The following is a 22,271-nucleotide window of genomic DNA, read 5'->3' as shown; positions in this document are numbered from 1 at the left end:
AGTTCCGAACAATAGTTCGTATGGGCTGAAACCTTTTAGAGAATTTCTTGGCAAATTGTTAAGACTTAACTGGACACTTATTAAACGTTTGACCCACCCAGCACCTGAACCTAATACCTTCGCTGTTATAGATTGCTTTATGTCCCGGTTTTTTCTTTCTACTACACTGTTCCCTTCGGGGTGTGACGGACAAGAATACCGCAACCCAACTCCCATGCTGGCCATGGCCTCCTTATAAGCTCGAGAGCTGAAAGCAGGACCCTGGTCAGAATGGAACATGGCAATTGCGTATGTGCCGATAAAGACTCGCAGATCTTTTATAACCGTTCTGGCGTCAGCCGAGCGCTGGGGCCACATTTTTTTTTAAGTGAATTTTAGTCTTAATAATTAATAGGACGCTGGATGGCATGTAGACAGCATTACGCTGTTTCTAATTGGTAGCCGGGCAACAGACTGGACCAGTTCACTACTGCGATCCCTGTCACAGTCGGGACAGTTCTTTACATATATTTGATGTTGCACGCTCATTCCCGGCCACCAGTATACTGATTGTAATTCAGTCAGCGATTCCTTGATCTTTTCGTGCCTAGGACCCAATCCGTGTGCGTCTGCTATTAAAAATATTCTCCTGTTCACGTTTGGAATTACTCTATCCCCCACTCCAGGGATTCGAGCAAAAGGAATGGAGTTTGCATCAATTACGTATGCATAATTGAGTGGATAGTTCACGGGTAGTGCTGCACAGTCGCTTTTTAGGGACGTTTTGACTGCCAGCATGGTTTCCCCGTCTATGTATTTTTCTGAATGCTTTTTTGTGGCTACGGAAGCCGGTTTAGTCCGCCAATTAATTCCCTGCAACGTGAACGCCATCACGTTGATGACTCAAAGTGTGTATCACGTGAGTCTTTTGTAGTTCTTTCTGTAAAAGAGCTACTTGTTTCGAAAGCATTTTATGCTTTATTGTGGCACCTGTGTCATCTTTGTAATCATTTTGAATCCAGCTCTGTAACTTGTTATTGTAAGAGTTGACGCAAAAATGCGAATCGCACACGATTAGTGTCGGGAATTCACGTTCTGCATTTTCAAGCACCATCTTTAAACATCTGATTTCAGCTCTCTGAGCCGAACAGTTTCTAACTGATTCAGTTTTTGTTATTTTCGGTCTGAATTTACCGCACAGCCAAGGACCTTTAACAATTGCGCAGGCTGCATCGTAGGATTTGTTCTCTACGTTAAAAAGCTGTACAAATCTATCTGTATAGATTATACAGGCGTACTGTGGGAGAGGCAGAAGTTCGATTGGCAGAGGATATTCTTCTTCATAAGTCAAATCATTCAGTTTATCGAATTGCTGGGCGAAATAGTATTTCACATCTTCCGCTCCAAGAGAATTTACACACTGTATCCATTTCGGATCCAGTGACACTGTAGGCAGGTTTACTGGGCTGAATAGCGCCTCGAAGGCGGATTCCGCTGTGAGGATATTAATCCTTTTGCCATGTGCTAGTTCTCGTTCATTCGCTAATGCAGTTTCTACTGCTTTCACAGTTTTTTCTGTAGGACTGAATGTTTTTTCTGCTTGTGTGTACAAGTGTGATTTGTAAGCTATTGGTACCTTTTCTCCCTCATTAGAGGTTAGGTACGTGAATCCGCATCTTCCTGGGATGATTCGGATTACAAGATTGCGTGTGTTGTCACGTGTATCTAATTTTGTTTTTGCTAACATGTCTGTTTGCAGTGATCTCAACATTTCTGTGTGTTTTTGAGTCCAAGTGATTGGTCTAAAATCAGGTTTAATTAGTTCATAGAGAGGTTTAACCCTCTCCGCATAATTTAGAATGTAAGTTCTTCCGAAATTCAGGAAACCTAGAATCTATTGTAAATTCTTCCGCGTTTTTGGAGCTTGGAGTACAGCGCACTTCTCTAAGAAGTTGTCCGCTAGGCTTTTTCCTTCACTTGATAATTCGTATCCTAAAAATAATACTGTCAGATGGGCAATTCGGGACTTTTTAAAGTTGAATTTGTAACCCTCTGCTGCGGACCCAAGTATAATGGTGTTCACTCTTTTCAAGTGAGTCTCCAAGTCGTCGTCTGTTAGATAGATGTCATCGACATAAGATAATGCCTCACCATCATACATTTGTAGTAACTCTGTTACTCTGGCTGAGAATAGTCCTGGGCTATTCTTGAATCCCTGTGGGAGCCTACAGAAATTTTCTGAGACCCCATTACTGAGAAAGCGGTCAAGTATCTGCTTTCTGGTGCAATATTTTGACAAAAGAAACCATTAGATATGTCTAATGTCGTTTATTATTTTTTCCTAACTATGTTATTCATTAGTGCAGCACTATGCGAATTTTGTACTGCAAATGTTTTGCAACATACATTAAGGTGTCTGTAATCCAAAACTAGACGATATGAATTGTCTGACTTGGAGACAGGAAACAAAGGATTGTTCATTTGAGAGGTGCATGTTTCAATCACCACTTGGTATCCAAGTTGATCTAAAATCTCCCTGACTTGTTTTTTAGCTTCTTGCTTAATGGGATACTGCCTTTGTGCAGTCGGTTGACTTTTTAACTGGATTTTGTGAGGAGGAGAGTACTCATCCCATCCTACATGATTTTTATATAATGCTGGTGCCTGGGCTACTGCCCATTTCCTTGCATAAGTATATTTTTTGTGAATCGGAATGTGATTCAAGAAGGCAGGCATAATCATTTCTTCGCCACGAGGGCACTCCCTGACAAACTCTGGGGGCCAATCGTTTTCAGCTAACAGAATATCATAGCCTTTTGAGAGTTTATCCCAAAATAGACCCCTTATTTTCCTAGTCTTATCACCCTCTATATGCAATGTTATTCCGTATATCTTATGGGGCTCGCTAACTCTGGTGTTGGCAGTTTCTACTTGAATGTATTCATTCGTGTCCACTGTCTCCAGATGACTCCTCAGGATCTTGCGAGCTATGGTGATTTCTGCTGCACTGTCTAGCATTGTCTGTGCCCACTCCCCGTTTTTCAACTGTGTCCTCAGTATTCTCTGCATGTTCGATTACTCTAATACTGGCTACCTTCTTTTTTGGAAATTGTAACTTTTTACTTTGAGCAGGTTCCTTGTCTTTGGACTTGGTGTGCTCTCCTGGGTCTGACCGTCCTCTTCTTTCCGATTTCTGCTAAAAAGATCGAGAGGGACGTGTATCAATACTTTGATATCTATCAGGCTTCTTCAAATTATCCCTATTTCTAAGGTTATATCTTTTCTCAGAGGGCTCCCTCTGGGGAGACTGGTGTTCTCGAGTCGGAGTTCTTTCCCTCCGTCGAGGAGACCTTCCTCTGGACTGGAAAACTTTTTCCATGGAAGTGGATTGTTTATTTCCATCCCAGCTCTTTTTAGGAGTGTTTGAATTATTTTTAATAAATAACTTTTCAGGATTTTCGAGCAGTTGGGGCTTTACTGGTTTTCCACCCAAGCTGTCTTTACCTAGTTCTTCATAACATTTTTCTATAATTCTGGCAAGCTCAATTGGTTGATCTGTTATATCTGTTTCCTTCAACTTCTGGCGGATCGTTTTATCCTCCATATTCAATTGAACTAACTCTCTATATGCCTTTGTTAATTCTCTTATTTTAACTAAGAGTTCTTCACTTGACATTTTATTAATGTCTGGATGTGGTGTGTAGCTGGCTAGAACCAGCCACGTTGCTCCTGGTCTACCTAGTGGACCGAGCCTGGTTATATGATCATTGTGTTTTAGGGCGCCTTTAAACCAGAGCAGGTGCTCTTGGAATTTTAATGGGATTTCAATCTCCTCGAAAGGAGCGTACTCTTCCGGTGGATCCCCTATTTTGTAATAGTGGAACTCGTTTGTTGCAGCGTTTGCTGCTGGAAATTTTATCCATGAATAGAATACCTCTGTCTGCCGATATTCGTGTGCCTTTATCACAAAGACGACTGCGCCACCTTGTGTGGTCAGTCCATTTTCTATAAGTTTTAACGTTATAGATTTTCTTAAATGTGCCGGGATGATTATTGCACCCGGTTCATTAGTACCGTAGGGACCCTGCTCAGTCGCATTTACTGCGGGTGCAGTGGTTCCGTTTTCTCCTGGCATTGTATAAATGCAAGGTTTGCAGAGCAGGTCTCCAAGGAGACAAAGATTAGGTGCACAATATTTTGGAACACTGTATCCTTCAACGTTGAATAAACCAGAGCTTTACATAGGAATCTCTTCCTACTAAGTTCGGGCGGATCTTAACCTTTCACCCACTCCAGACGTCTATTGGAGTATTTACGGTAGAAAGGGGGCTGTGTGAAAAATGCACGACTGAGTTACTCTAACGTCTTGCGTTAGTTTTATCGCCTTACCAAACGTTGGGCCCCATGTAGTGTAGTTCCTATTTTCCCAATAGGCCCTGCGCATTGGAATAACATAAACAGTAGTATGGACGTAGAAGTGCGGATCTTCCAGGTCTCCACTGACTATGCTAAACTTAATTGGGTTTGTTACCAACTAGCTCAGAGGTCACTGGAAACTTTCTTGACTGAATAGGAAGTGATCAGCTTCCCTGGTACAGACAAGAAGGGATTCAGTTTTCCAACAACCGCATAAACATGACAACTTTGCTCCTTAGAATAAGAGTCAATCTCTAGAGTCGTGTGAAACAATAGACAGTTATTTTACTCAGTCAGTTTTGTGCAGATTACTTTCACCAAGATGCAGAGAATAGACGGGCGTTTTCAATAAAAAGGTATTATTTATTGAACAGTCTTTCTTCTCATGCAAGAGAAATGAATTGCCACAATTGCAAGACTTGTTATTATAAAAAGTGCATACAGTAAAATGAGGATTGCGAAATAATACTGTAAAAGCATTGATATGGTTTCTTAGCCATACAATGGTTTAAAATGAATAAAACATATATACATTCATATATACATTAGGCTAACGTACTCAACTGGTGCTTCTAACTACGCCTACCCCAGTGTACCTGACCTAAGCCTAATACTTGGAAGGGAGTAAGTAGCAGTTTTAGTTAAGTTGGTTTTGCCAAGGTTTGCTTCAAGAATTCTCTCTAAGGGTTCAGTCAACACCATACCTCTGGAATAGAATGTTGGAGGTCTTGTATCTCCTTCCAGGACTCGATATCCCAGTCACTCGCAAGAGTAGGCTGGAAACGCCGGAGCTGGATTTTCCCGGCAAGAGAAAAGGCAGCGTCTCTCTCAGCGCGTCGAGGAGGAGGAGCGGCAGCATCCGTGGGCAGCTTGTATCTGCTGGGCTCTGCAGGGGACAGCTGTTCTGCTCCTATGTTCACCATACCATCGCTATCATCGATGTCGTTGAGACAGCAGCGTTTGCTTAAGGCAACGTTGGTAATATTTATACCTGAAAGGTGCCTTGTTTGACGTAAGTTTTTGGACATAAGACGTCAATAAAGATGTCACTAGGAAGTGATCGTCTCTCAGTGCTCATTAGAGTTCTATTACTAATCAAAACATAGCAAGCGGGGATTTCCCAGGTTGCTGAGTTTTATCTTGTTGAAGAACTCGGAGTGTAATCTAGGAATCTTAGATAGTGGCTTCTGCAGTGTCATTTACTCTAATGAGCTGCAGAGGAAGCTGCAGAGGAAGAGATTCTTGAATGTGGCTCTGATCGTCACCTTGCGGAGCACCATAAAACCAAAACTAACACTTTCCCAAAGAGTGTGTTCATTCCTTAAACCAATTGGCTGTGCATCTATCCGTTCTTACTCTCAGTACTGATCGTGTTAGGCCAGAGACGAGTTTCTGAAATATCACTCTTGATCGTTTATGCCATTATAGGGGTACAAAAGGATTATAGCCGTATAGCGGCATAAGGTCACAGTATTGATCGGGGTTCTAGATTAGAACGCGACAGCATATCTAATTGTATGCAGCAAGCCACATAGCCCCAATTTCACATGAACTGCTGTCTGGACGCTGCCTGGCATAACAACACTACACTGCCTCGACCACTCCATACCACGACTAGACAGACATGTAGTTTTGCTGTAGTAGTTGTTGTAGACTAGTTTACCTGTTTGCCACTCACGAATTGGCCATAGTTCTTCCGTAAACCGACGGTGATGATCCATCCATCCCAGTGAGTGACTGTAAAGAAAAAATATATATTATTTAATCAATCATCATGGTATATTGGCAAACAGTAAGTACAAGGACATTTTGAATATTGGAAAATGCAAAGTAGTGGCCCCTGCAGTTGAAGTACAATTTGAATTAAACAAGGTAAAAAAAGCAGAGTAGTCTTGAGTTACATTTTGTGTGTAAAAGATTAAATAATAACATAAGACATATGATTTGTTTCATGCACAACAAACAAACAGCAATTGCTTTAATCAGAGCCAGACAGATATTGCTGTCCACTGCATGCCATCTTCTTCTCATTATTCATTACCTGTTCCACTTTTTGTCTGCATCTTCTTCTGAAAGTAAAGGCCCACAGGGCAGCCTCTCCTGTCAATTTCAGAGGTAACTGTCAGCAATCAGCATGTAGTCGGTAACTCCAGTACCACTTGAGGGGACTCATCTACGAAGACAACGTTTCTTGATTCTGCGTAATCCAGCCATATGCCTTGAGGGAAATGGATAGGGGGAGTCTGGAGGAGGAGGATAGAGGAGCATGATTGAGTTGTGAACTTGTGAACCTCAGGAATTCAGACTGCGGCACCTTCAAATCAATAAGGAAGAAGATGAAGACAGTGCTGCTGATGGACTTGTTGTGATTAGGTGATTACAGTTTTGTTGTGGTAAAAGTTGCATAAGAAAGAAAGACACACAGGAATAAAAGAGAATAAGGATGGAAAAAAAAGGAAGTCATTTTCAGGCCTCGGTGTCAGTGAAGTAGAGCTCATCCTCAAACTCTGTGAATTGAGACAGAAGTAGGTCAGCTAACAGAGAAGAACTTCCGTCACCTAAGTCGGTGTCCTCCTCTTCTTCCTGCGTACATTCACGTATTTTGTAATCTGGTGGTATGAAGTGCTGATTCATCTTGATCATTGTTAACCTCTCCACATTTTTCGGCGAGAGGCGGGTCCTTTTTGAAGTTACAATTGCACCAGCAGCACTGAAAACACGTTCAGAAGACACGATTGCGAGTCAAATAATTTAGAGCCAGATTGGTGACCAGTGGCCATAGATGCCTTTTCCTATACCAATACAGCAATGGGTTCTGATTAAGGAAGACCTCTGTTGTGTCATCCAGATAGGCCCGCACCATCAACTCAAGGTTCTCCAGTGTTGCTCCACTTAGCGTACCATCTGTGGCCTTTGCATCACTGAAGCGAGCAAACCCTTGATGAGTTAGCCAATCCGCTTCCGAGAATATTATGGCTGGGCCCGGTGCAGGTGAGGATGATGATACGGTTGCTGGTGTCAACGGCTGTGAGGGAAAGTGACTCCCTTCGGCCACAGATTCAGAAGTGGACCTTGATGCCAGATGGCCTGCTGATTCAGTAGTACTTCTGACGGTTCCTTCTTCAATTTTCTGCTGCTCTTTTTCGAACCGAGTGGCTGACACAGCTAGCCAATGTTTGTACATTGTAAGATCTGCTTCATCAAAAGGAATAAATGCTTTGCTGGCCACTGCCTTTATTGTATTGAGGATGTAGCATAGTGGCACAAATGTAATGTTGTTCTGTATGTATTTTTCTAAGCCTTTAATTGTCAACTAGGCGGCTTAATAAGCTCTCTGCCAACTGATATGCGCCTTGCTTTTCAGCTTCATTTCGGAACGTTGAAGACACGGCCTTCAGTTGGTGCTTTAGCATGCGCCACAATGGGATAGCTTTGCCCAAAGTACAGTCCTCCCTGCTGACTTCACGCGTGAAGACCTCAAAAAGACGAAGCATGTCTGTCAGGCTTTTAACTAGCTTCCATTCCTCCAACTCTAGCCACATGTCTTTATTATTTGAACCCAGTTCATAGACATACTGATTGATTACCACCCACTGCTCAGACAGACGCTCAAGCATGTAGAAGGTTGAGTTCCAACGTGTTACCACCTCCTGGATGAGTCCTTTGACTGGCAGTCTACGTTCACGTTGCATGATCCTCAGCTGCTTCCGGGCCTAAAAAAATGGCTGAAATGTGTGCAGATTCTTCGGCAGGTGGTCAGTAACTTGCTGACTGTCTTTTATTTTTTCAAGAAATCTTGCACAACGATGTTTATACTGTGCGCCAAACACGGCACTCTGAAATATTGACCGTCCTGCATGGCCTTAACTATATTAGTCACATTATCCGTGGAAACATAACCAATCATGCGCTTTCTTGGATGCAGCCATTTAAAGACCTTACTTTGAAACTCATTCAAAATGTTTTCTGCAGTATGAGATTTCTCCATGGCAAACATGGCTACTGCTGCATGTTTCCGAGTAGCTTGAAAAACTGTGTCCTGGTCAACACCTGCACGTAACTTCTCTGTAACCCCTGCAAAAGAGACCCAGTGTGCAGTGATGCACATGTAATCAAGGGCTTTGCAACTGGTCCACATGTCTGGTGGATAGTGTGAACAGCACACTTCTGCAAAGCTGCCGCAATCACCTCCAGTGCATCTTCATGTAGTGCTGGAACCGCAGTTCTGGCAAAATAGCACCGGCTAGGAACCTTCCATTTAAGGCAGACTGTTGCCACAAATTCTAGAAAACCCACCCCTTCCACGAAAGAAAAAGGGAGAAGGTCCAGTGCTAGCATTTTAGCCAGCTTTGCGTTATACAGACGTGTTATTGGGTGGTTGCGTTCAAATGGTGCCTCCGACCAAAATATGGTTCTAATGGTTGGCTGAAACATTTTACGGGATGATGTTGATGCAGACTTCTTCAACCCAGGTAGGCTCATTGATTTACTTTTTTCGCATTAGTGTCTCTCCCAGACTCTTAGTGTGCCTCATACATGTTGCAGGGGTAGAGGGAGTGCTGCTGCCAGGGGTACTGGGTGTACCAGAAAAAATGTCTGTCGCTTCTTCACTCCCCCCCTGCAGGATAAACCCATCGTCATCATCATCAGATGCAATGGATACATTTGGATTTGTTGTACTTTTGGCTCCCTGGATCTTTCTTAGGTGCGCATCCCAAATGATAGTGTGGTGTTTTTTGAGATGACCTCTCTGGCCTCCGGTCCCATAGTTGGTACCAAGCTTACCACGACTAACTGAAAGGGTACAAATCGAACAAATGACCATGTTTTCCGCCTTTGAGCTAACAGCAAAGAAGTCCCAAACTGGGGACTGGAGATGTCTGCTGGTGGTGGAGGTGCTACATTGAGTTTCAATGCCAGATGAAGTAGAGGATGGGCGTTGCTGAAATTTACTCTGTTGTGCACTTACAGCACCACTACTTAAGATAATGGAGGTCGAGCTGGATGGAGGTCCCTGCCGGCCCTTCTGACGAGAAAATATGGACGCTGTAGGTGGCGTTGGTGTACTAGTTAACTGCGTTGGTGGTTGTACCAGTGCCACACCGCCCACATCCCGGTCAGCAGCAATTCGGGATAGGGTAAAAATGTCTGTCTGCTGCATGCCCACTGGGGCTGGAGTGACGTCTGTGATGACTGGGTCGTCGTCAGATTGTTCATCAGCAGCAGAATACACCACTTCTTGTTCGTCGTCCTCACCCATAATTGAAAGCTTTGCGGGAACCTTCCTTTTAGGCTTAGCTACCTTCGTCGGCTCATGGCGTGCCTCACTCTCAGACTCAGAAACCTTTGTTGTTGGTGGTGGGTTCCAATCAACATCAAGATCATCAGAAGGAAGGGAGCTTGAAGAAGAACTTGTAGTAGCCCTCCGTGATCTTTTTCTTGCTTGGGATCTGGAAGACAATGAATCATCAGGAGGAGTGGCTGAGTCTGATGATACCTCTGCTTGAATTTCGATTTCCTGATGTGCCCCAACCTCTGGAGGAACAAGCATTGTGGGCAGTTGTGCCGCTCCATGCGCCTCTAGTTGCGCCTCTCAATGCACCTCTCCATGCGCCTCTACTTGCGCATGTGCTTGGGCTTGTACTTGCTGACCCTGTGGTTGTTGTTGCGGCTGCGGTTGTTGAACGTTGAACACTCGTCAGATGAGTTACACCCTGCGTTGATTGGATGCTACTTTCTAGCGATGAGCCAACATCACTGGTCGATGGTGATCAAACAAATAAAGTGGCTGCCTCTGCAGCACTCATGGACTTGGACCTAACTTGGTGTGGTGGCACTGAGCCCAATGAAGCGGAGGTGCTGCTCCCAGCTTGGTCCCCGGCAGACCCCACTGCTGCAGGCGTAGTTTTTTTTTTCTCCAAAAAATGTGCCGGTTGGCACATTAGTCTCCGTGGTAAGTGGCGCCACTTGCTTCTTCTGCTCCTTCTTTTTGGCAACTTTCTTGGTAGAAGAGCTACGGACACCTTTTTTTGGGCCCATCTTCTTCAGATGTCAGAACAGCAGGCCGCAGTTGCACGAGTTGCAGAGTTGTCTGTGGCCACACGTGACGTTGTGCTTCACACACTGCAGCAGGACTTCTTCCTTGCACTGATGATGAACGATGAGGCTGATTCGTCTTTGTGCACCTAAAAGCAAACTAAGCTAGAGGAACATCAGTTAAATAAATGTTGCATATGTCGTCCTACAATTAATAGTTTGAACTAGGCATTTATTATTATTACAACACAGCCCAAAATGGAAAGAGCAAAAATAAAAATTGCTAATTTATTTCTAATAAAAAATGGATGTTTACATTAATAGAAGAGAGACGACACAGAGAGGGTTGTTTCATGCACCACTGAGAACCCCTGGGGATAATGGATGAAAGCAAAGCATACTGGGTACAGCAGGCCTATGGCACAAAGCACACTGTCTGGCTTCAAATTGGACCCTTGACCCCCAGCCACATGGCCAGGCCCTGCCTGGACCAGGCCTCAACATGGCCCCCTCCCACATGGCCAGGCCCCAACAACACCCCAAAAAGTCGAAAAACACACAAACATCACCACAATCCAATGCCATCCATGCCCTCAATGATGTTTAAATTCAAGACACCCCACAGAAAGACTTGGTCCATGCACCACTCACTACCCCTGGGCCTACTGCTAGTGTGGCTTTACAGGCACCCCAAAATTTAAAAAAATCCATATATAGTGAGCTAAAATTTAATGACATCATTGAGATTTAAGTTAAAAAAACCTCACAGAAACAGTTGTATCATGCTACCATGACTAACTCTGGGCCTACTGGATACTGTGGCTACCCACAATATATATTTTTTTTAAGTTGTGAAAAAGTTTTTAAATTGTAAAATCTCAAATCCAAAAGTGATCCAAAGTCCAAAAAGTCCTCAAATACAAATATCCAGCAGCAGCCACAAAGAGTAATCCTTCCAGCTCCAGATCCAAATGAAAAGTGACCAGGACTTGGACAAAGCACTGGGAGGAGCCTGCTGGACAGGAACAGGAAGTTGGAGACTCCGGGGCACTTCCTTCCTCCCCTCCCAAAAATGAACTCCTTGCACCAAAAAATGCAACCAAACGTCAATCTGAGGAGGTATTCTGATCAAAATCATCATTTTCAGAAGGTTTATGCTGCCTGTGGTGGATTTCTTGTGCAGAATTGCAATTTTTGCAAGTTCGGGAAAGCGAGCTGTTCAAATCTCCTGCTGGAAGTCAGCTGCCCGCTGCATTTACGTGTTCACAATTATTTACTCCCGCGATGCGTGATCGCTGGCCCTAATGACGTACTCGCGTTGTCAAACTCTCGCTGTGCAAGATGACAGGCCGCGATGAGATACTCGCGGTCGAAAAACTCTTGCGCGATCACGCAGCAAGATCCAAAATGGCGCAGCACACGCAAAAAGGGAGGAAAACAACTCTTCAAACTCATAATCACGGTAAGTCAACGCCGTGTGCGCGATATTGTATTTTTCAAGCGCGACCAAGCAAAATAATTCGCCAGCTTGCGAATTTGCGGATTTTTGGGCAAATTCACGGGATTCGCGGACCGCCAAATTGCCAAAAATCCACAAATTCCGCGAACGGAACGTATTTTACTCCCACGCTTGCATTTTAGGTACCATTTCTTTGCAGCATAATTTACAAAATGTGTTGATATATGCTAGCATTTCCAAAAAATATTCATTTTGGAAAATCAGTGTGACCGGTTTTAATAAGATTATGGGAAAGATAAAAATAAAGAAGCATTGGTGAAGCCAGTAGGTCTGAAATTGTTGGTCAGGCTTTTGGTTTTGTCTATGCATGACTTGTTTTAGCATGGTTTTTGTAAAACCTTATTGGTGTGGGAGCTGCCGGGCCCTCACCATTATAACAAACATTGGCAAAAGCAAAAACTGTTTTGGTCTCAAGAAGCACACCTTTCCACAGCAGTTCCTGGCACTAAACAAAACGGCTGTGTGTCGATTATGCTCCTTGTGAAAGAACAGAATGCTGGAATTCACAGTGAAGCTAGCCAATAGACTGAGAGAGAGAGAGAATTTAAAAAAGCACAAAAGGTTATGGTTAACGTCAGATCTGATTAGTGGCCCAATTATTAAATGAAATCTCAAAAGTGCACCCATGTCCTTGCATTAAGTGCAGATATACGATTTTCGTGAATTCACAAGACTTTACAGAAGTAGGCCAAGAAATAGTACTAGAAAATATTTGTGAACTGCATTTTAGCATGAGAAAATATCGGAGTGTTTGCAAGTTCAATTTCTCTCCAACCACTTTTTTCCCCCAACCATGGTAGAAGTGTTATGTCTGCCATTGTCAGGAGTAATTTTCCAACCTTTCTCGGTATAGGAAAGATTAGAGAAGAGTTGGTGAAAACCCTTACAACCTGCAAGTGAGTAGGTTTGCACAGAATCAAAAGGGCATTCCAACCCTGGAACATTTGCTTAATATTACCTTCAGTGCCAGTATGTGGATCTACGGAAACATGGCAACATAAAGGAATTGCTAGTATTCAAACCCTACATTGGAAGGAACCCTGGCCTAATCAGAAAGGCTATTTCAGATTTCTTATGTAATGAGATTGCTGCCATAATTTGCTGCAGCATTACATGTCACAAAAGGGGCACGTGGATTTTGTTACAGGACAGGTAGATTTATGAAGCAACCTGCCCCATGGACAAGCAGATATTTGATTAAATTCCACACCCCATAACCGTGTGTGTGGATCTGGAGGTGAAAATTTAACCCATGAATATAATTCCTCTGTTCTGAATGCTTCGTGTGCCTTGACCACAAAGGTAACCTCTCCTCCCGTCGCCGGGAGGCAATGTTGTGACAATTTCATGGTAACTGCTTGTCTGAAAATCTCTGAAATATTCAGTGTGTCTACCTGCTCTCCAATGTTTTCGTCTTCTTCAGTCATTGTTTAGAGAGGTAGTATTTTGTCAACTTTTATAGAGATATGGTTTGCACAACGTGGTTACTTCTACTCCTCAAACTTGATTTATCCTGCAGCCAATACATAGGACGTACCTACTCAGCTAAGGCAAATTTGTTTCCCTTGCCACTATTTACATCTCTGGTAAGAATGTGAGTAGGGGTCTCTTAGAAAGTATGTTATGTTATATTATGTTATGTTATGTTAGGGAGTATTTATATAGCGCCTATCACCGCCGGCCTCTAAGCGCTTACCAGAACAAAGAACATAACACACTAATGCTCCTAGAACCTCAGTTGTTCCACCTCCTATAATGTCATGAAAGCCCTTCTGAAAAGATAGGTTTTTAATTTCTTTCTGAAGGGTAGAAGCTGCGATTCCTCTTTCAAGGTGGGCGGGAGCTCATTCCACAACTGTGGGAGAAGCACAGACAGGGTCCTGCCCCCTTTGGTTTTTAATTTGAACCTAGGTTGAATCAGGTTGGAGGTTGTTTCTGAGCGCAAAGATCTCCCAGGAATGTACCTCTTCAGACGTTGTTTAATGTACTCTGGGGCTTTCCCAAAAAGTGCCTTATGGGCCACACAGAGACATTTGAACTGGACTCGGAATTTCACTGGAAGCCAGTGCAGCTTCTGAAGAAGGGGGGATGCGTGCGAGTTTCTAGGCACAGAATAGATGAGCCTAGCTGCGTCATTCTGTATTACCTGCAGCTTCCTCAACAGCTTGTGTGGTAAGCCCAGGTATAAGGCGTTGCCATAATCAAGTCTCGAGATGACTGTGGCGGATACGATCGATTGCAGGGTGGAGGCAGATAAGATGGGAACTAGCTTGCGCAATTGCCTCAACACACCAATGCAGGAACCGACGACAGCAGAGACTTGGGGGGCCATTGAGAGGTCTGCATCAATCCTTAGTCCCAAGCTTTTTACTACGGTGCCAGGAGACGGGGTGGTTCCCAGCTCAGGGGGCCAATACAGGTCACTCCAGGGATCCTCTTTGTTGCTGATCACCAGCACCTCTGTTTTATCAGCATTCACTTTCAACAGATTGTTAGTCATCCAGTTGAATGTGAATGAGAGCAAGTTCCTCACTGATTCCTGGGCCTCAATGGTGTTGTCTAGCCGGACTAAGAGCTGTGTATCATCTGCGTAATTAAAAATCTCGCAGTTCTTACTCATAAGCTCCTCCACTAGAGGTTGTAGATAGATATTGAAAAGCAGGGGGGATAAGGCCGACCCCTGAGGCACCCCCCAGGTCACTTCGCAGGTCTCAGAAAGTTGGTGTCCTAGCTGCACTCTCTGGGTACGGCCTGACAGGAAGGATTCTAGCCACTTTAGCACCTGGCCTGTGATCCCCAACTTCGCGACACGGTCCAGCAGAATAGTATGGCAGACCGTGTCGAAGGCCGCCGATAAGTCTAATAGAATCAGGGCGCACGGCTGCTTATCTGCCCTGACTCGCAGCTCATCGGCGACCGAGGCCATGACCAGTTCTGTGCTGTGTTGGGGCCGAAACCCAGCCTGCCTGGTGTGGAGAAGATGATATTCTTCCAGATGGCCGGCTAGAGTGCTGAGAACGTGCTTTTCTAAGATCTTACTGAGAAAAGGCTACTGCGAAATGGGCCTATAATTTTTTAAGGCCGTCGTGTCCGTTCCTGCTTTCTTTAAGAGTGGGGAGACCCTGGCTTCTTTCATCTGGGTGGGCAAATAACCTGATTTAAGTGAGTTGTTCAATAAATTCAATACCTGAGGCTGAATGGCTGGCAGGGCCATTTTAAAAATTTTAGGGGGGCATGGGTCTATGTTGGAACCTGATTTAATTTGACCGACCAGCTCCAATAGACACTTATCATCGATAGGTGGGAAGCTGTTCAGAGTCATGGATGGCACCTGAGCAGTTTGACTGGGCGGCAAAGTTATAGTTGGCCGTGCTTTGATGTATGACTGAACTACTCAGATTTGACCATTAAAGATGTGTCTACCCAACGTTTGCGGCTAATTGTCGTCTAGTTCAAACAAGTCCATAGGACCTGCGCATTGTTTGGATAACATAAACTAACGGCTTGGTGTCAAGATTGATTCCAGACACCCCCGCAGGAAGTGTTGACCTATAGACCAGCTAGCTCATATTGCCACTGTTAGCCCCCTAACCAAATCAGGGAGCAAATGTTTTCTGGCAACCATTGAACATTACAACCCTGATCCTTCTGGGACCATAGAAGCAGTATAGAACCGTTCACTCAGTCACTCATGCTCACTAATTCTCAGAGAAATATACAGAGAATACACAATAGGACGTTTTCAATAATATTTATTAAACCAACGTTATTCTTGCACAAAATACGTGTGCTGAAATGATTAGGAGACAGAAGCAGATAAACGTGATTACAAGCGTCAGAAGCGTAAATAGAAGGTAGAGTTTTACCATGGTGCTAAAACAATATATATATGCAGGCATATAAACAAGGTGGTAATCTGGTGTACTCCTACAATGCTAACCCTAATCTAAGGGGCCGATTAAGGTGGAGGTTGGAAAGCCTCTGCCCTTCGAGCGGAGGCTTTTCGACCTCCATCATCGGTTTCAATTCCTTCGGGTCATCCAGCTGAATTCTGAAGGGCTCAAGGAGTATCTAGAGTGTATGTAGGTGTGAAGCCAAGAATCCCCCCCAATGGGACGAACCCCATTACCTGATGGGAAAGAGTGAAGGACCCCGTCTTGATCACGAGTTGGTCACCCATCTCGAGATGCCAGGCCGCTGCTTGGTGATCTCTCAGCATGCAGGGAACTTTGGCGGCAGCGAAAGTACCTCCTCTACTAATCTATCAGGATGCTCATCTTCTATAATAGAAAGCAGCCTTGCGATTCACCCATAGATTTGTGATGTTGTGGATATATAGATAGTCCTGTTGCCCTTTGGATGAAGATAGTGCTGACATTTGTACGCAGTAAGGAAGGAGACCTTGTACATGATGTTCAGGGCATTGTGATAATGTTCCGCAAAGCTAGATGTAAAACAAGTTCAGCTTGCAAATGTATGCAAAAGGTCACAGCTTGGAGAATGTTGTTCATGAGGACAATGTAAGAAATAACCTGCTTCGCTACATGGGCCTAACTTAGGACTCTAAGACAACTTATGTCCACGCATGGGACTGGCACCTATATAAGTCCCTTGTGTCATTTCTGAAGCGGACCTGCATCTGTGCTGTACCGGCTTGCAGTGGTACTGCTCATAAAATGTTGCCTTCCGTTTGACGTCAGCAGAATACTCAAAAGGTGAGGAATTTGTTATTATATAGAGTCTCTACCCAAAAGAGTGCTACGGAAGGTAATTACCTTGTTCATCGGAGACATATGCTTATATGCTAGGCTTCCCCACATTCACTCCTCCAACACTAACCTCTCGAGGTTTCCTCTATGAGCGATGCAAAATTTATTCAAGAACTACTACACAACCTGCTTGCCAAAGCCTAAGATGCAAATGTTGCCTTCTCCTGCCTTTTATCATTTTCAATTGTTGCGCAATCTGTCCAGAACTTGTGAATATGAAAGAGCCAGGATAAACGATTTGAATAAAGTTATCTTTTTTTCATTCTGTCAATCTAAATCTATATTATCATGCCCATTATCCACGACTTTCCACAGAACTCTCAACCACAAACTGAAAACTAATGTAGATTCTGCCTTTTTATGAGAAGTGAAGCACGAGTTACTGCATACACAGTTGGGGTTATGCCAGGAAAGGTACACTACTATGTGGTACCAGCACACAAAGCTCTAAAATTATCAGCTATAGATGCAGTTTCCAGTGCCGTTACTAGATGTCTAGGTACCTACAGTTGAAATGCTAAGAAAGACAGTCACCATAAAGATACCTATTCTATAGGTAGAAGGTGTCATTTCAAGTGAAAGAAAAAAATTCTACTTGCGACCGATTTTCAACGAAGCAAAGATAAGATCTACCCTAGAGGCTGTTAGATATTGTTTCAAAATCAAATACAACGGTGCTATTATAAAACTAATTAAATGTATAGCTAATGTATATAAAGCCTTAGCCTTTCGTGCTCAGTAATGTTTAGCCAAACTTTTCCATTTCTTTAACATACATATATCCAGTACTTTTCGAAATTGTCATTTTATATTTATGTGGACTGTGATACGTTGTTTTTATTGTATTTTGTAGAATTAATGCAATATATTTTTTTAATGATACATAAACAATCATGGTGTATCCTAAAAATAAAATAAGAACAGCAACATAAATTGTCTTGTCTGCTTTTTCTCAATCACCAGTGTCAAGCACAATACTGCTCCGTTTCTATCCATGTCCCATAACTATGCAAGTTGAACCTTTCCTCTATAGAGCTGATTAGGAGTGTCCCATCGAGGTCTACAAAATGTGTTGCACGCAATAGAAGCTGATACCCCTCGGTTCATTGTTAATTGCTTGTGCTGCATTTCGGCTATCAGGAGTTTTGCCCATAAAATGGGCCATGACGTGGATTTGTTGCTTACCATGCCGCAATTTGCATTTCCTGGTATTTGTCAGGCAGTTTTCACTCGGCAAATACCAGCTGGCTTGACCTTCCAAAATAAAACGGGTGATGTCAGCTGGCTTACCACATCAGGCACTAACTGGATGTGATGGGGTGAGATAAACACCACACTACTTTTGATTGTGATGCCTGTACAAACAGGTTTTTGCACAAGGATGACCATTTTCTGTGGTACTTCATATCATCCCTTGTCTGTCTTCATTGTTCTCTCATTGTTTTCTTGCTTAATACAGAACTTCTGTGTTATTTTAGCGGTCTAGGAAAATGTTCAGCATATCATACTCTGCCTCTCCTCCATACACATTCTTTTTAGACCGCACTTGGTTATTTTTACTCTGTGCTTCCTTGTATCTGCTTTTGCTCATTTGACTTCTCATTTTTTTCAGTATTAAAGCTCGGAGGTTCAGCAGACTACATAATAGAATCATGAAACAAAACTGTGCCTCCAGTGAGGAAGAAGAGGAAGTGACCCCCAAACCTTTGCACCTCCTGCTCGCCGAGAAGACTATGTACTCACCAGATTTTCTTCACTTCAAAACATCACCAGTTTACCATCAGCATCGCTCCTTCCTGAACTAGGGTCAAACGTTACTTAAAAAGCTGCAAATAATTGGCAACTGAAGGAAATTGCTGTGGTCAGCGCCACCCTCCCATAGTTTCATTTTTCATAAAGAAGCACACTTTATTTCCAGTATTGGATAACGTCATTGCAGACCAAGCCAGACGTTTGTGGTTTGGCTCGATAGCTTCTAAAGGAGTCTCAGTAGCGTATGCAGGATGCTTTCATTCGATTTCCAGACTCTCGAAACCATCACCCAAATATCAGTTTTTGTTTGATTTTAAGCAAATCCCAATAATTTCTACACCAGCCTGGGAGATGGCTAACATTGTGTCCCTTTGCTTTGTTGGTTCTGGCTTTCAGAGGGATTATTATGGTTTCCTAATATTCATTATCTCCATTTTACTTTTTTTTTTAAATTAAAAAATTGGCATATTCAATTCCCTTTCCATGATATTGTACGTTGGGAAGATGAGTTTTTTTAAGTCACAAGGGGTTTCCAAATTTGTTGCAAATGTGGTTTGTGATTTTTAAAGCTTTTAGAGTAAGGTCTGGGTTATCCTTGCCATCACTTGTCGATATGAGACCATGGTTCTGATGTTTCCTGTGGTGTATGATCAGATGTTTTATAGTGGCTTATTCGGGCCCCACGTTTTTCTCAATATCAAAGTTTCAGTGCTGTTGCATTTTTAAATTACAGCATAAATTGGCAATTGGGACTAGTTCCAGGAATCTTTCCTCTTCTGTCTGACATTAAGTGGGCATTTAGTTGTAAGTTCCATTTTGAAACTGCAGTTCTTATGAACTTACCTGGCTAACAGACATGCTCAGCCTATTTTTACGTCTCACTGGCATGAAATGCCTATGGATGATGTTTCCTCTTGGGTTTCAGTCTTTTACAAAAACCTAGCTGTTCAGATGCCATTAATCTTGGTCGCCTTTTAAATACATATAATTTTGTAAAACGTCTTCACTGGCTTATCTTATTGCAAGTTGTGTTGGTATATTTAAGAAATTGCATGAACAGCGATCTCCTACAAGTCAGGATAGGCCACATAGCCATTTTTAGTTTAACCCCCATAAAATAATAAATTATGTGTGTAAATCCTTATTCAGATGGGAATGATATACAACCGATGTTGAACTATGCAAAAGATTACTATTGAAGACTATCTTAATTGCTTAGAATTATTTGGACGTTTTCTCTTTAGCCTTTAATATCTCATCCAGCAGAGCGCATATACTGCAAGGTATTCTCCATAGTGAAATGTGTTCTGCTACCTTTACCTCCGCCTCATAAAAGGTTTCTTATTTTAAGGAATATTTTTTTCCAATGCCGCACCATAGCACTGTTTTATATTTCCCCAGTTTAGCTTTTGCTAATCACATCTGACATTCTGAAAGTAAATGCCATCATATCACCAATGAATTCCTGTTGTCATTCATTATATGTAGCTTACAAACAGATAGAATGTGTCATGAAAGGGCTTCTGGATTTAGTTTTATTTTCAACTACACTTTGTAAGTTTTGCATGACATAAGTCTTACGCCATAGTAGTTTAAGGCAATGCTTCCATTGCTGCCGAGGTAAGATGGTACACGTTTCAGGACTATAACCTTTCTTTCTCCCATTCACATTCTGTGTGATCTCTCAGCACCATGCTTTCAAATTTTTCTCATTCAGCTGAAGTGCTATAAGAAATGAACACAAATTCGCATCAGGTCTCTCTCTGACCACATTGCCGAGCAGCCTGGTCACCTTCAACTTTTTGCCATGGCTCAATACCTTTCTCACTACTAGTCATGATCTGCCAGTCGCCTTGACTTGTTCACTCCCAATTACCCTTTTCCATTACGCAAAACCTTGCTCGTTAAATCTCACTCTGCCTTTACGCCACACCTTCTCAGGTCGTTCCTCCCTCCTATCACTATCCAGAGGCTTATCATCGTGTTTAATTCCATCCTGTCTACCAAGTGAAAACTGGAAAAAGAAGCAGCTCCTCCTCATCAAACCTATTTGTATAGTTCTACAGGTAGATGCAAGAAAATAATTTTTGCCCACATGTGTAGCTGTTTAGAGCTGCATTACATAAAGTCGCCATCTGAAATGAGAATTAAAGATGCCATTGTTAGAGACTGAATAGTGCCCTTTGTTACTGGAGTGTTGACTACATTTTGGCAGTGGTAAATGGATGTTCTCCCTGGATTTTTTATGTTAACCTGCGTTTGACTGGAGATATAACTGCTTTTGTTGAAGAATGGAACACAACTGAATGGAACACAACCATAACACAAGACAGTAACATAAGAAGATAAAACAACACCCTAAAACACCAGACGCAACAGTAGAATACACCATAACAAAACAAACTTAACAAAGTATAACACAATAGCTGCACTTACATGATAAAGTAGCACAATACAAACTAAAACACAACTTCCACCACACATTAGAGTAACAAAATAAAACAGCAATTCAGCCTAAAAATACAACACAACCTAAAACAAAAAACACATTGCACATCATATGTGGACTCTTTCATGGCAATTTCAAAAAATGGTTTCAAACCAAGACAGAACTTGTTCAGTAAGTTTCTTAAGTAAGACAATTCAGGGACTGTCTATGAATTGAAAAATGCTCACTACTGGTTGTATGTTTGGCTTCTAAACCAACTTCACTGTGAATATATAGAAAAGCTGGGATTTCTGTATTAGTATTCAACAATAATAAGAAATCAAAGAATTAGGATGTTGGAGCTTCCACGATTTTCTGGATTACAGTCAGTGGAGACTGGAAAAACCTGCAATCTGCTCAATATTTTGGTGCATAAGGTGAATAGATTTCCTGCTGTTATTGTTATTTCTGGTTTTGCAGAATTTACCATCCCTTGAACATGGTTGTATTATCCCTTGGAAAAGTTGTATTTTCAAATAACGTTGCAAAAACTGAACTGTTAAAAATTAGGTGGAGTATTAATTCATTGTCCATGTCATTTTGAAATTGTTTAATTTAGCTTTTTCTATTGAGGTCTCAAATAAACGTTGTCTATACTCTCGCCTTCCAGTTGTATGCTTGTGTCAGATATTTAAGATGTAGATGCAGCGTGTTAAGGAGATGAGAAGATTGCGAAACATATTAACGGAAAAGCAGAGTTTGAAATTAGGCTACCCAATTCACTCTTGTAATTGCAGACAGTGGCTCCAGACCTCAACTTCTCACCTGCAAGTCGTTGATATGAGGTGTGTATTAGTCAACTAGTTTAGTGGAAGCAAAACAAGACTAAAACACCCAGTACACATTAGTCTGTCACTCAAAAGTGCATGACTGGAAATAGTCCGTAATGACCTGGAGGGAAGTTGTCACCCTATTTAAAATAGAAATGGCCACTGTAATGGTGTCTCATAGCTTAGAAATGTTTTGTGTTTCAACTGGGATTTTATGTCATTGGTCTGGTAGAGGTGAAAAGGCCTACATGTACTATACCCAAGCGTTCAATCAATAACTATATAGCCATTCACAAAAAGGGGAAAGTCAAAGTCTCTCCTAGGTATTTGCGACTCTCCTGTTGGTAGCTTTTTGAGTGCAAGGCTAAGACCTGCACGGGTTGTTGAAGGAAACAAAACTGTATACTCAATGAACAGTATTTCAAAAGATAAATATTGTCGACTACTTACACATAGGGAATATGAAAAGATCTGTTGACTAGAAAGTCCTAATACTTTTTCCATGCTTTGGATACCATTGAGGCCTATATACCTTCTCAGTC

At 42.5% G+C, this 22,271-nt stretch overlaps 1 protein-coding gene across 1 annotated transcript in view; it reads left to right on the top strand.

The window, feature by feature from the left end:
• The window catches only part of MEIOSIN (meiosis initiator), a 2,303,138-nt gene extending 2,281,632 nt beyond the window's left edge, over positions 1-21,506 (top strand). The window contains exon 14 of the mRNA XM_086938419.1: positions 18,332-21,506. Within this exon, the coding sequence (XP_086794545.1) occupies positions 18,332-18,524 (193 nt within the window). The 3' untranslated portion in view covers positions 18,525-21,506. The remainder of the gene's footprint in view (positions 1-18,331) is intronic.
• Positions 21,507-22,271: the final 765 nt, after the last annotated feature.

This window comes from Lissotriton vulgaris, chromosome 9 (genome assembly GCF_964263255.1).
Source record: "Lissotriton vulgaris chromosome 9, aLisVul1.2, whole genome shotgun sequence".
Classification (NCBI taxonomy): domain Eukaryota; kingdom Metazoa; phylum Chordata; class Amphibia; order Caudata; family Salamandridae; genus Lissotriton; species Lissotriton vulgaris.
The sequence above is the reverse complement of the archived record's forward strand: the minus strand, read 5'-3'. Positions and strand labels throughout refer to the sequence as shown.